Source organism: Pygoscelis adeliae, unplaced genomic scaffold (assembly GCF_000699105.1).
Source record: "Pygoscelis adeliae isolate BGI_AS28 unplaced genomic scaffold, ASM69910v1 Scaffold1, whole genome shotgun sequence".
In the NCBI taxonomy this organism is placed as follows: domain Eukaryota; kingdom Metazoa; phylum Chordata; class Aves; order Sphenisciformes; family Spheniscidae; genus Pygoscelis; species Pygoscelis adeliae.
In genome coordinates, this window is record NW_008824051.1 from 4,966,562 (window position 1) to 4,979,917 (window position 13,356).

Consider the following 13,356-nt stretch of genomic DNA (forward strand, 5'->3'; position numbering starts at 1 on the left):
CGCCGCGCAGCCCCGCGTCATCCCCCGGTTTGCTCGAGTCCCTCTGCACCGGGAGTCACCCGCGCCCCCTCCGGGTCACGGATGAAGAAACTCCCCCCCCCCGGTCTCCATTTCTGATCCCCGTGGTCCCGAAGGGAAGCGCGTCTCCCTCGCAGCCAGCACCTCACCGGCTCCGCACCTCTGCCAGCCCTGGCTCCCGTATTGCCACGCGTATTCATCAATTAAAAAAAATCAGCATTTCCTGCGTAAAAACCCAGAAGTATCCATGTCCAAATCAGGAAGCTTAGAAAAAAGTCAAAGGAAGGGAAAAAACTAATGTGGCTCAAAAACTAATACGGTACATATGTACCCTGTATTGTCATCCTGTTACAATTTTGAACGCTGCGCACAACAGAAATCATTTACAGCTTGATTTGCTGGTGGTAACCAAAGCATGTACTGCTGTCACCGCTGGCATGAATCCATCCACACCCCCCTGTGTAGCCCAAACCGCACGCAGCAAGTTCCCCCCAAACGCGCACCTCCGCCGTGCCGCGGGGGAAAAGGAGTGTCTCCGTTTCGGCCGTGTGCTGCTGCCAAGGGTGGCTGAAATGCTGCTGCTGGCACCCGCATAGTATGGCAACCCTCCAAGGGAGAAGTTGAACTATTTGTTTCATATTTTAGGTCTGACTCAGGACGTGCTGGGCGCCAGGCAGCATTCCCTGGGCAGCGGCGTAGAGGCTGATAGCCCTTAGTGCTGCCTGGCTGCCTCGGAAGGAGAGGCACCTCCTTCTGTGGGTCATAGCCCAAGCCCTGAATGCACTGAACACTTGTTTGGAACCATCTTATCCAACTAAAATTAACATTATTGTTTGAAAAATGTCTAAAGAACCATAAAATACCCGGCTGTACCTTTTGCTGAGATGTGGTGGGACGTTTTCCTTGAAAATTATAAATAAGTTGTTTTTCTTCATTGCTGATACATGGTGCCTCGATGTCCCAGGAGACACTGTCCATTTGCTTGATAGCTTTGGACTTCAATCACTTATGATTCCTCTGCTTATACTCAGCACAGGTCCTACTTACAGTTACGTGGGAAACCATTGCTATCGAATAGAGAAACAAGGTAAGCATTGCCCATTCAATTTACAGTATAGCAAAGGAGGCCCCCAAAATCTTTTTGAAGTTAGATGCGAGAGTGGTATGAGCCATACCAGCCAGCAACATCTGCGTAGGTCATGGCCATCCAAGGGAGCAGTCCTGATGCTGCCTGTGAGGTTGTCCGTAAACCTGTCCAGGCACAGACCAACTTCACTCTGCTTTGAAGGTGTCGGTTCTTCCTTGCAGGTCAGAGGGGCTCCTTAATGAAGAGAATAATGGTATTTTTAGCTGAATATTGAGGCATGTGGGAAATCAGTCACACATGGAGAACTGGAAGTGGATCAAGTAATGCTGCGTGCCATAAGTGCTCTCTGAACAGAGCCGGTACATGCTGTGTGCACTCCATTACTGGTACGCCGTCAGCCAAGGTCTCCAGTATAGCTGTGCTGAAGCTCTAGCAGGACACAGTATGACACCAGAGGATGGTTTTGCTCGACTGTTTCGATTCATTAAGCACTGCTGAATAATCTTGCAGGGAAGAAGGCCATCTACTGAACCAGGAGACTAAGAGGCAACAGCACCTCACCACCTCACCACCTCAGAGTTTAACTAACAACGAGCCGTGCTGCATCCTAACATGACAGATCCAGGAGCTGTAGAGCGGCTCAAAAGGCATTTGTTTGGCTCCACACAGTGGTTCAAATCTGTGCAGCTGCCGCAGATCAGACTTCTCTGATTTTTCAAGAGTGATGGTAAAAGGAAACCAGTGTCAGTTTAAAGTGGTGGTTTTCACTGGCCCACAAAGCCAGTTTTGGTTTGTGAACTCCTCTAGCCACTTTCCAGTAGATGCAGAAGTTTAAGCTGGGTTGAAGTTTGTCATATAATCACTTTGCTTTCTTAGTTATCCCTCCTGCATCCCATAGATGATATTCACAGACCACTCTAGGGTCTGCTGGCAGCGTGCCGATAGCCTCCGCTTGGACAACTATCAAGAAGATCGAGTGTGTACAAGCATGTTATATGGCCACGCTGTGCAGTCAGAGTTACCACAGCTTTCTTAGAGTCTCTGTGGTGGGACGGGGGTTGAAACAGAGCCAAACAGAAAAGGAGGGGGACAGAAGGGAGCAAAGCCAGAAGGAAATTGAGCCAGCAAGGATTCAAGTAGGCGGTGGGAGAGGTACCTGGGGCAATGCAGAGAAGAGGTATATTTGCCACCATGGCTTGTTAGACTGGTTCCAAACATATAGGGGCTGTACTGTCCCAGGTGGTTTGATGATAGACAAGGATATGTTCGTGTAATACAGGATCTCGCTTATTATATGGGAAGTTGGCTGTATTAGCAGTCATCTGAACAGCCTACCCACAAAGTCCTCTGCAGCCGGGTAAGCCGACAAGTCAACTGCTTCCAGCCCAGCAGCAGATGTGGATGTGAGTCCACAGTTAGAGGGAAGGAAGTTCTTTTGAGCACTACACAAGCCAGTCCCTTCATCTTCTACACACACAATATGCCCGTTGTCTTTAAAGGGGTGATTTCCACTTGACTGTGATACCAGTGTAATGCTCCTAGGTAAAATGGCACTCCCAAGAATAGTTACCCACTAGTATCCCCCTAAAACTAGGCAACTTTAGAAAGAAAAAGAAATTTGACTGTTTCTTAAGCTCTCTGCACACCTGCAGCTCTTCAAAAAAGTCATTAACTCTCACATTTTGCAAGTTAAGTAGTTTCAGCTGTTGCTGCAGCAGCTTATGCTGGTTGCTGATAAGGACCATCCAGCTGCCGCTCGCAGCCTGGAGTCCCAGGTAGGATGGGCTTCTCCTTCCCTATGCCCGCACTCAGCAGTTGTGAGCAGCTCAGTGCTGCTTTGCCTCGCAGCATCCCTCCTCCCTCTTGCTCATCCGCCCTCCACTATACACAGATATTGGGGGAACAATGGGGAGCAACTGGCCAACCGCCTAGGAAGGGGGAAACAGGGCCAAGCACCCGCTGGGCTCCTGCTCTCCTTCCCAGGAGCTGCCCTGTCCTCACCAGGATGAGGGTGGCCTCCCGGAGGAGGAGGCTTGCAGCAGCAGTGGTGATGTTTCACAAGGAAGGGAATTGCTTTCCCCTCTGGAGCTGGGATCTGGAGAGGAACTGAGCTTTCCTCATCAGTGCAAGACTGGCTGCAGCCCCAGCCAAGGCAGCGAGAGGTGGCAAAAAGACCTAGGTCATCCTGCAAAACACAGCCGCCCTTCCCAGCTCCTTACGGTGCTGAGACACCTCCCCTGGGTCAGCCTGGTTGTGTTGTGGAGCTTCACACCTGGGGTGCAGGCGTTACCGCTGCAGAACATCATCTTCTTCCTCCTCAGACACCAACAATTTTCTGGCTTTTATAAAAAAAAAGAGCAGGATCAATGCTAATTTCAGATGCATTTCCCTATAGGGAACCCACTAGGCTGCAGCTTGTAGCAACACTCCCCCACCTCAAACGTTTAGTGAAATATTTCATCCTCTAAAAGAATAATCTTACAGACAAACATTTAGGACCTTTCATAGCTCGCACTAGTCTGCCTATTAATAGTCACTTCATTTTCACAGTAATAGGGTGGGCAGGAGCCCATACATCTAGACGAGGAGAAGGCAAGCTTTCTAAATCAAGCTAATCCCTTTTCATGCTGTAGGGTCTACAATACAGCTAAGCAGCTTTAATTCTCATTAGCAAAGTGCTGCAGTACAGGGGAGCTGTTTCATTTCCCTCTAATGCACTATAGCAAAAATGTGTCTAGAACTGTTACGTAATCGGCAGTTATTTTCTCCTAAAGATTTCCACAGATACGGAACAGTTTTGATTTCATGGAATTTGCAGATTCTTCTCTGAAACCAAGATGATGCATTTTCCTGGTTTATTCTGTTCTTCCCCATTTCTCTCACCCTTTTGCTATCAACAAGAAAGGGGAAGAGGGGAAGGAAAACAGGAAGAGCCAGACAAAAATATGCAAATCCCAGAAGGAACAGAAATCAGAATAATTTTAATTTTTTTTTTTCTGGTTGCTATTTCCCTAGGGGTTAATGCCACTTCAGCAGCAGTTTTTGAGAGTCATGGAGAACGTGAAAACTTTTTCCCCCATAATGTAAGTGTCAGTTGTTGCTGTAGTCAGCTATGCAATCGTCATCTTTTCCTCTTCTTTATATCCTCTAGATGGTGCTTGTGTATCACTGTCTACACAAAATAAATCATTCTGCTGCTAATCAAGCTTGGAAATGGATTTGAAGTGCTGTGCTACAGGTCACTAGAGCAGAGGTTTGCGGTGGACACACTGGCTGGTACCTGGTCCAAGTCTCTGTCAGACAAAATGGCTGTCCTCGGCCTCTTCCCAGATGGGAGATACAGGACAGAAAAAATCCTACGGCACATTTTACTGGAATTTATGAAGATTAAAATATGATTGTATTTCCTCTGTATCACACCTTAACACACTGGTGATATACAAGGGTTCGCCCCTTCTATGCACACTCATGTCCAGTGGCGACTGGATTTACAGAGCACACAGCGTTATCAAGTGTATGTCGAAAAAACTACACGGGAAACAAAAGATTCCTGATCAAAATGGCATTTCCCAAATGCCAGACCACCACGCTTTTCCATGAACAATATTGCCAAAGCTTGCAGCTTACAGCAAGCACAGCAAAATGGGAGTGTGCCTCTGGGAACAGAGGAAATTTCAGTGTAAGAGGCTGGTGCAGGGACGGAAAGAAACCAGTGTTCTGCCTCACGAGCAGAGAAAGTGGGTACCTCTGAATGGGTCTATTTGTCAGGAAAAAAAAAATCCATGCTGGAAAGAAAAAACCCTCCCCTCAACCCTTTATTATTACACCCTCTATTCTGATTAAGTACACAGACACGCCTAGAAGTACTGAAATGTAACAGAGACGAAATTCTGGCCATTCTTCTCCTTCACTCAATTTTAACAGTATTAATTTAATTTTTAGATAACCAGTATAGTAATTCCCTCAGCCCAGCCTTCTCTACCTGTGCCCACCTGGAACCAACCAAGTAATTTCATTTCCTATTTGCATTCACACTCTTCAAATATTTGCAGACAAGCAACGTCTGCTAGCAGATGGCTAGCCTCTGTTTGGATTCCTTATCTCAACAGGTTTCGGTCCTTAAAAATTCTCTCTTCCCTTCCCCACACCTCCTGTCTAAAGTTCCCAAGGGGCAGTTGTCAGACATGCTCCCTGGCAAACAAAGTTACTGTTTACCCAGCTCTCAGCTGAACACGCAGCGGGCTTTGCTGGGGAAACCTGGGCATTAAATAGGAAGACAGCAGAGAGCAGCTGTGCTCCGTGGAAAATTGTTCTTGCTTCACTTCTTGAACCTACAGACATTTGTAGCCACCTTGCCAGGGAGGTGTGCACCCCTCTGTCAGTACAAAATGGGTAGAAACTCGGAGTTTTTCTACTACAAGAACAGGAACCACTATTTTTTAAGGTCTAAAAAGCCTTCTGCACCCAAGGCTTTTTCTTTTTTTTTTGGCTTGTAAATATTTTATATGCAGGAAGCACCACCAAAAGACTGTAAATATGATGGCTAACTTCTCACTAGCCAAGATAAGACCCTGTTTGTATAGGTGGGGAAGGTACAGTGACTTTTGCCCAAGGTCACACTGGAGATGGGGAGCAGGGGTACCAGTTTGCCTCCTATTTGGTGATCTAATTTTCCACTTTCGACCTGGGTCATGCTCCTGGATTGTATCCTTGCCCTCTGCAGGTCATATGGCCAGGTGGCCATCTCTGGCTCTGACAAGTTCACACCTTCTACTGCCTATTAATTAATTCATAAAAATCACACTGCTTTGAGAGTACCGAAGACAATTTTTTAAAAAAAAGATCACTTATGCTGGAAGTGGGTTCAACTTTTCAACATCATCCTGGCTTTAAAACTCGCTGACATCTCCATAACCATGTAAGCGGTAGCAGTAGATATCCAGCACTAGGTTTTGTGGCTGCTTTACCCTCCAACAGGATAGAGCCCGACCTCAGAAGGAAGGAACGGAGTTTTAAACCATCTTCATCTGGATTTTTAAAGCGCTGGTCCTCAAGCCTGACTTTCAGCACCCTGAACACACACAATCACTTTCCGTGTGTAAATAGGCATGTCTGCAAAAACACTGTTTTCCCTTGCTCCTTGTTAAAAGTGTATTTTAAAAAGGGGCAGGGAATTTACAAGCCTTTAAGCAAATAACGGGGGAGTAGTACAAGGCAGTGCCCACAGACCCAGCAGTGCTGGCTGCGGCCCCTGCCAGCTCCCTGCCCACGTCTCTCAGGTACATCTTGGGTACATATTTGCACTTCTGGTGCCTCCTCCCACCAGGGCTGTTGGAGCACATAGGGCAGCCCCCGGCTCCACCTGAGCCTGCTACCTGCCTATATTCACCTCCTCTTGCCCAGGAGGCAACGACAGAGCTGTGCCGCACGCCGGGGGCAGGCTGGTGCGCAGGCATGTCCAGGGTCGCAGCAAGGCTGTGCCAAGAAAGAGCAGCGGCGGATGGGCTTGGATCCAACAGGAACGCCATCAAGTATTTGACATAGGGCAGCCCCCGGCTCCACCTGAGCCTGCTACCTGCCTATATTCACCTCCTCTTGCCCAGGAGGCAACGACAGAGCTGTGCCGCACGCCGGGGGCAGGCTGGTGCGCAGGCATGTCCAGGGTCGCAGCAAGGCTGTGCCAAGAAAGAGCAGCGGCGGATGGGCTTGGATCCAACAGGAACGCCATCAAGTATTTGAAGCAGGACTATGAAGCCTTGAAGCAGCAGTGCCTGCAGGCTGGCACCCTGTTCAAGGATGAGGAGTTCCCAGCCTGTCCTTCCACGTTGGGCTACCAGGACCTGGGACCGTACTCCTTCAAAACCCAGGGGATAATCTGGAAGCGCCCCACGGTAAGAGTGCTTTATAACTGCTTGTTTTACTGGGTTCAGATCTAATCAAAGCCCACCTGAACATCCATGCGCAATCAGTGGTGAACCTGAATATCCACTATTCCTGTATGTTTTGGTTTTTTTCTTCTATCTTGCTTTACCTCCATGGTTAGTAGAAGCAAGGTTGAAAAGGGCGTGGAAAAAAAAGAAATGAACATCTTCTAAGCCCTTTATAAAGCAAGGAATCCTATAACTGCTTCATGGGAACCTGCTTCCTCTCTGTCCATCCCAGCTCCACGGAGCTACGAGGCCAGGGTACAATCCAGAGACGGATGCAAACGCCCCATGTGTATCCAGACAGAGCGCAGGGCACCCCAGGAGATATCGACCATCAATTGTAACTGTACCCACACCATGGTCCTGCCACTGTGCACCTCAGGAAATCAGGCTAATACTTAAATAAAATCCTCTGCCTCGCTTCAAGCCACCTATAGGAGTTAAAGAGCAACTGACTGGAACTGTTATTACCAAAATACCTATGTCCTATAAATGGCCTTTCATTTAAAAATGGTCATTTTCATCAGGAAAGATTAGATGCTGGACTTTTTTAAAACCACAAAATAAGGGCTTCAGAGATTTTTCTGCACTTTCATCTTTCAGTCATTTTTTTCTGTCCCTACTTTGCTCCTCCTTTGTCATTTTGCCCCTCCTTGCAACATCAAGAACAATTGAAAAAAGGGGAAGGAAGGAAAAAACCGCAAACAACTTACCTTCCTCTCATGGGGGAAAGGAGAATGAGAGAAGAAGGGAAAATTTGAAGGCTTAGATTTTTTTTTTTCCTCCACCTGAAAAGTGAGAAACGGAAATTTGCAGGTTTAATAACTCCAGGTTTTTACCCCGGCAACCCCATTTGTCCATCAGCACTTCACTCTGGCACCTGAATGTTTCAGCAGCAAGTACTGTGATGTATCTCTTGGCTTTGCCTACTCTGGAAGACCAGGAGCCTTAGAAAACTCATTAAATTATACTTTGGTTCCTCATGCAGGAACAACGTTGTGCCCGGTGCAGGCAGAGGCACAGTCACAAGCGTAGTGCGGTCAGGAATGACCGAGGGCTGAAATCCAGCAGGGTTAAATGTCCCAGCCCTGCCTGCCAGAGACCTGCCCACGTGGGACCCCGCTGCCCTCCCGGCACTCAGCAGACACACAAGCAGTTTATGGACACTTAACCCGCAAGTACCTGGACCCACTGGCTTATCCCTGTGCATGGGGCAGAGTCCAACCCTGCTGCGAGGCAGCACAAACACACGTGCTGGGGAAAAACCCTCTGCTTTCCCCTCCTGTGAAGGAACCTGGATCTGACCTACTTCTGTGGGTTGCGGGTGACTCCTGTTGGAGATCACAGCTTTGCTCATTGCTTGGACTTTTTCAACCAGCCAACAAGTTTCCATTTGCAAACTGCCCACAATTGCAGGCTGATGGGATACCTGTTCACTTACCTGCCCGCATCTGAAACAGGCAGCAGGACCCAGTGGGCGGTCTGGAAGAGACCTGATGGAGAAATGCACCCTGCAAAATAAATATCCACTGCTAAGGTCATCTCCCCCTGGGCTGTGACTGCTGGTTTGCAGGCAGTGAGTGCTAGACACTCTGCCATCAAAGACATCTTCTGATTTCAACAGTGCATTTATAGAAAGAGAGAAGGTGGAAATGTAGTTGTGAGAAAGGTGTATGTGGCACTTGGCAGTGGCTCAGAAAGGCCAGGTGTCTAGGTGAGTAATAAGTCATACGTAGCTGACTGCCACCAGGTGCACTGATTTGGAGGGAGGAGAGAAAAACCAACACAAAACCTTTTCTGTGTGGTAGGTAACCTACTCCTGACTCCTGTCCACCAAGACTGACCAGCTGGATAACCACAGAAGCAAAAAGGATGTAGCTGAGATCACACCTATTGTGAGAGGAGATTCACAAGCTGGCTCTTCATCACACACACACGAAGTTCTGGGTTGTCCCTGTCTCCGCAGCTCAGTGACACGCGGATGCTCAGAGCTGTCAACTGCCGCTCTCTGGGAGAGCAGGCAACTGCCGAAGCCTTCCTCAACACTAGTCACCAAGTTAGGCTTCCTATAAACTGCCCCTTGCTGACATCTAGAAGCTCATGGAAAATGCTCAGGAGAAAGGGAAGGCTTTTGTCTCTACAGAGACAATATTAACTTCCTAATATAGGGCATGAATTGTTGGAGGGCTCAGAGCGGGGAATAGGAGGAATAGTCATTGCCATAACCTACTTGGCTGGCCCCAAAGGGCCAGGAAGAAAGGGAGGGGTCACTAATAAAAGCATTTGCGTGGTTGGCCTCCCAGGAAGCAGGGTCAGGGTGGGGGAACATCCTCCATGCCGGTGGCAGCGGAACAGCTCCAGTGTCAGACCCAGCAGCGACAGTCACAAACTCATTTGCGCTCTTGGGGCAAAACGACAGCAAGATAAAATAAGATGTAAATGCTGAGGTTGAGTTTTCACCTCTGTCCCCACAGTAGCAAAAATTCTCACCAGTATCACTGACAGTCTCAAGTAGCAAAGGGCTTCAGGATTTGCCTCCAAAAAATACATGCAATTTTCAATTTAATAAAGCAACGTTGTTCTGACACCATGTTAATCAGATAAAGGACAAAGGATATATTTTTTAAGAAATGTTGAAAGTGTTTAATATTTTTTGAACCTTCACATTGAAACAATGAACAAGAAACGGGGACTTTTCAGACCAGAAAGGGTGATGCATACTTTGAAAATGTGTCTTTTCAGGAGTTGTGCGCCAACCCTCAGTTTATAATCGGAGGAGCTACTCGAACAGATGTCTGCCAAGGAGAGCTGGGTACGTACAGCGCATCTCAATTGTGTCTTGGAAGAAGAAAAAAAAATGAAGCTTAATTTAAAAATTCCTCATATACAAACCATTTTATTGGCTATCTCCCAGACATAGCATAGGGAGAGGCAGAAACCCAAGAAGGGGACCCACGCACCAGCATTGCTGCCTGGGACGGGGTGTATATAGACTTGTAAGAGGATTATCAAACCTGGGAGACACCAAACTGTCTCTTGGAGGTAGGAAGCTAATTATCCCTTTGTGGAGCAGAAGACTGGCTTGCTTTTCATGTCTTGAGACAGAGCTGGACACCAACCTAATCATGAGAGCACTTGCCTTGAAGCAAGAGAGCGGGCTTCATGCCTATCCCAGCAAGAGCGACTCCAAAGACTCAGGGGACAAAGGACACCAGGGAAGTTTCACCCAGCAGCCTAGTCATTAGAGATTTTTATTTGGGAGGCAGAGCAAGTTCTAGCCACAGTTTCACACAAAACAAGTACACAATAACCAAGGAGCAGAGCAGGAGCTGGTTTAGTACAGGGGCTGGGGCTATGACGTGCCATTTCACGCCAAGCAGGATGGCTCATCTGCTTGTGGGCATGAGTTAGAAACAAGGACCACATCGTAAAAAAAATGAACAGAGCATGTGAACTTTGTAATACCATCCACAACAAGCAAATCGTTCCAGCCCGTCGTGCTGAATGCTCCTTCTGCTTGTCGGCGTTTGGTCTAGAGCTGCGAGCAGAGGCAGGAGTGACCAGGAACCGGGCACGCTGTGTGAATGCAACCAAAAAAGGCAGTGTTGCTCAGCTCCCCAAATTAGGGGCTGACGCTGATGAGATGTCTCTCAGACAGCACTCGTCCTCTCCTGAAAATCCATCATAGCAAAACTTTCTTAGCCATTTTTCTTCAATGCTTGCCGTTGTCTAAACGGAGCTCATATACAAGCAACCAGAAGGGAACTGTAAGGGGGCTTTATTCCTCCTTTGAATATCTGCAGCAGCAGCCTTCTTCCCTGCCTGCCTCGCTGATAAGATCCAGCTCCAGAAGACAGCAGCAGCAACCTCTCCTGACTACATATAGAGGCGAGAAGGCTGAAATTCTTGTAATGAGAATTTGATAGATTAGACACAAAGAAATCACCCTTTCTCCCTCCTGTGCTGCTTACCACAGTACTCCTGACCTTGCTGGTCTTGTAGCCCATCCATTGTGCAAATGAGATTCAAACAATTTCTGCAAGTCATTGGCAATAAATAATACCAATGCTGGTCCTGTAAACACAGCACCATTAAAGCAATTGCTAAAAAATTCCCTGGTGCATGGGCCTGTGCTCCAAATGCTAAAAATAAGATGCCCAATCACATACTTGCTCCAGGATATTTATTCAGTGGATGCTGGAACAGAGTATGGGGAAATCACTTACTGTATTTTAGGAAAATCGTTCAGATAAGTAATAAAAGCAACATTTCTTGTCACCTCCAATTTGGGAAGTTTCTATAATAGCATAAAAAAAATTAAAGATCATATGCCCAAAATAAAACCTCATTTTCTTTGACAGTTTACAAGCTAAAAGATTGAAGAATATTACCTGCTCTTAAACTAGAAGAGGTCAATGCATTATTTGTGTTAAGCCTAGAAACTGAATACAAATATCCTGAGCCCCTTTTTATTTCTGCCACCTTCTGAATGTCTCTGTGGAGCCCCAGTCCTTTGCACTAAATGGGCTTTCATTAGAGAGTGGTGCCAAAAATCCATCAAACAACAGAACTGGGCCCAAAAGCCTCCTGTGAATCTGGGGATGGTGCCTACCTCCAGGCTTTCCCTAGCCAGCCTTCGGTGCGCAGTACCCCAAGTGCTGATCCTGAAAGCAACCCCTAAACCTAGAAGAAAAGCCCCAATATCTGATTCTGTTTTTGTTAGGAGCTTCCTTTTCTCTCTCTCTCTCAAAGAAAAAATAATCAAAGATAACCCAATTTGTTTCTGCAAGGCTGATTACAATTGCTTCTACACACACTGACCCTTCACAAAAATAAACTTCAGAATATAGGCACGGGACTTCCCTTTTAGTGTTCAGGTATTTTCTTTACATCTCTGAGGCGTACTATGCTTTTTTGGTATTTGATCCAATACCTTGAATATCAAAGCCCTTGTTACTAAAGCCCTCATGTAAAACACTTCTATTGAAACAGACCTTGATTACATATTTACATAAGCCATGTATGTGACCCGTTAACAAGTCCTTTAGGGAAATAGAGCCTTTTTTTAATAATCTTCTCTGACATGTTTCTTTTCTTTTAAAAATAACACTGCAGGTCTGGGTTTATATGAACAAAAGGAACAAGAAAACCCAGAGTTAGTCTCACTCCATTAAACTTATGCTTTGACAACAGTGTAAGCTAGATGAATATCAGCTTGGAAAGTTTGATGGGAACTTGAAAGACTTGAAATATTTTAAACATTCTTTGAACCATATCTTTTTGATAGCCTAGGAACAACTTGAAATGGAAGCACATAGTCTTAGTTATTAAAGGTGACTTATGAAGTTTTGTTGCAGCTGTCTGAATAAGTTAACCCCAGAATTGTTTGCAGAAGGTTTTAAGAAGCAAGTGGCATACATTTAATTTAAAGAATACAAAACATACTCAAACCCTCTCAGTTTAATATTAGCTTTCCAGATCCGCACCATTTATATTCATGAGGCGCCTTTTGCTGTGAAGGCCTAGGGTGTACTCCAGGCACTGCAGGTCTCTTGGTCTGGGCTGTCAGCTGGAGAAGTCCCCTGAAGCCAATGCAGATGCACCAGTTCACACCAGCCGAGGAGTCCACCCCACACGAGCTTTGGGTGCATTTTGTCTTATGGGCAGATTTGAGAAGGTTACGGGTAGGTTGGGGAACAAACCAAAGCCTGAGAGCTCTGAGATAGGTCTGATATCTGTTGAAGGAACCTTTGGAGCTCCTGTAGGCAGGAGAGTGCTTAACAGTACTAGGTTTGTTCACTTATTTTGCTATAGACATTAAGATATGGCCCTTCTGATGTTCAGTCCCATGGGCCCAGGGGTATTTGAGATCCTTGTTCTAGGAGATAGATCCCTTAGATCTCAAAAAATACATTCACTGACAACTCCGACACCCCAAAGAGAAGAAAGCCCGTTCCTTTGCTGAGTGCTTTCTTTGCCTTTCTGTACACAGCTGCAGAGCTTAATTAATTTCCATAAAAAACTTTAGGAAGCCTTCTTTAGATATCTCAAAGCAGGAACAGCCTGCACTGCCAGAAATGATAAAGCTAGTGGGTCAGTGCTTCCTTGATGTCTGACAGGATGCCCCAGGTACCATGAGCTCTGAAGAAGGGCTTCCAGCCAAAAGCTGAGAGTCAAATCTGCTTGGCAAACCTGGAAGCAAGAGCCACAGCATTGTACCTGGATCCCTTCTGAACACCAGGCATTGCTGAAACAGCAACAAGCCAGAGTGCAGTCAGGACAGAAATGCCTCTGTACTGTCCAGTTAGATCTTGGAACCAGACA

General features: G+C 46.6%; 1 protein-coding gene across 1 annotated transcript in view; it reads left to right on the forward strand.

Annotated features, from left to right (window-relative positions):
• Positions 1-6,759: 6,759 nt before the first annotated feature.
• The window catches only part of CAPN8 (calpain 8), a 30,162-nt gene continuing 23,565 nt past the window's right edge, over positions 6,760-13,356 (forward strand). The window contains exons 1-2 of the mRNA XM_009333664.1: positions 6,760-6,996; positions 9,775-9,844. Coding sequence (XP_009331939.1) covers positions 6,760-6,996; positions 9,775-9,844 — 307 coding nt within the window. The remainder of the gene's footprint in view (positions 6,997-9,774; positions 9,845-13,356) is intronic.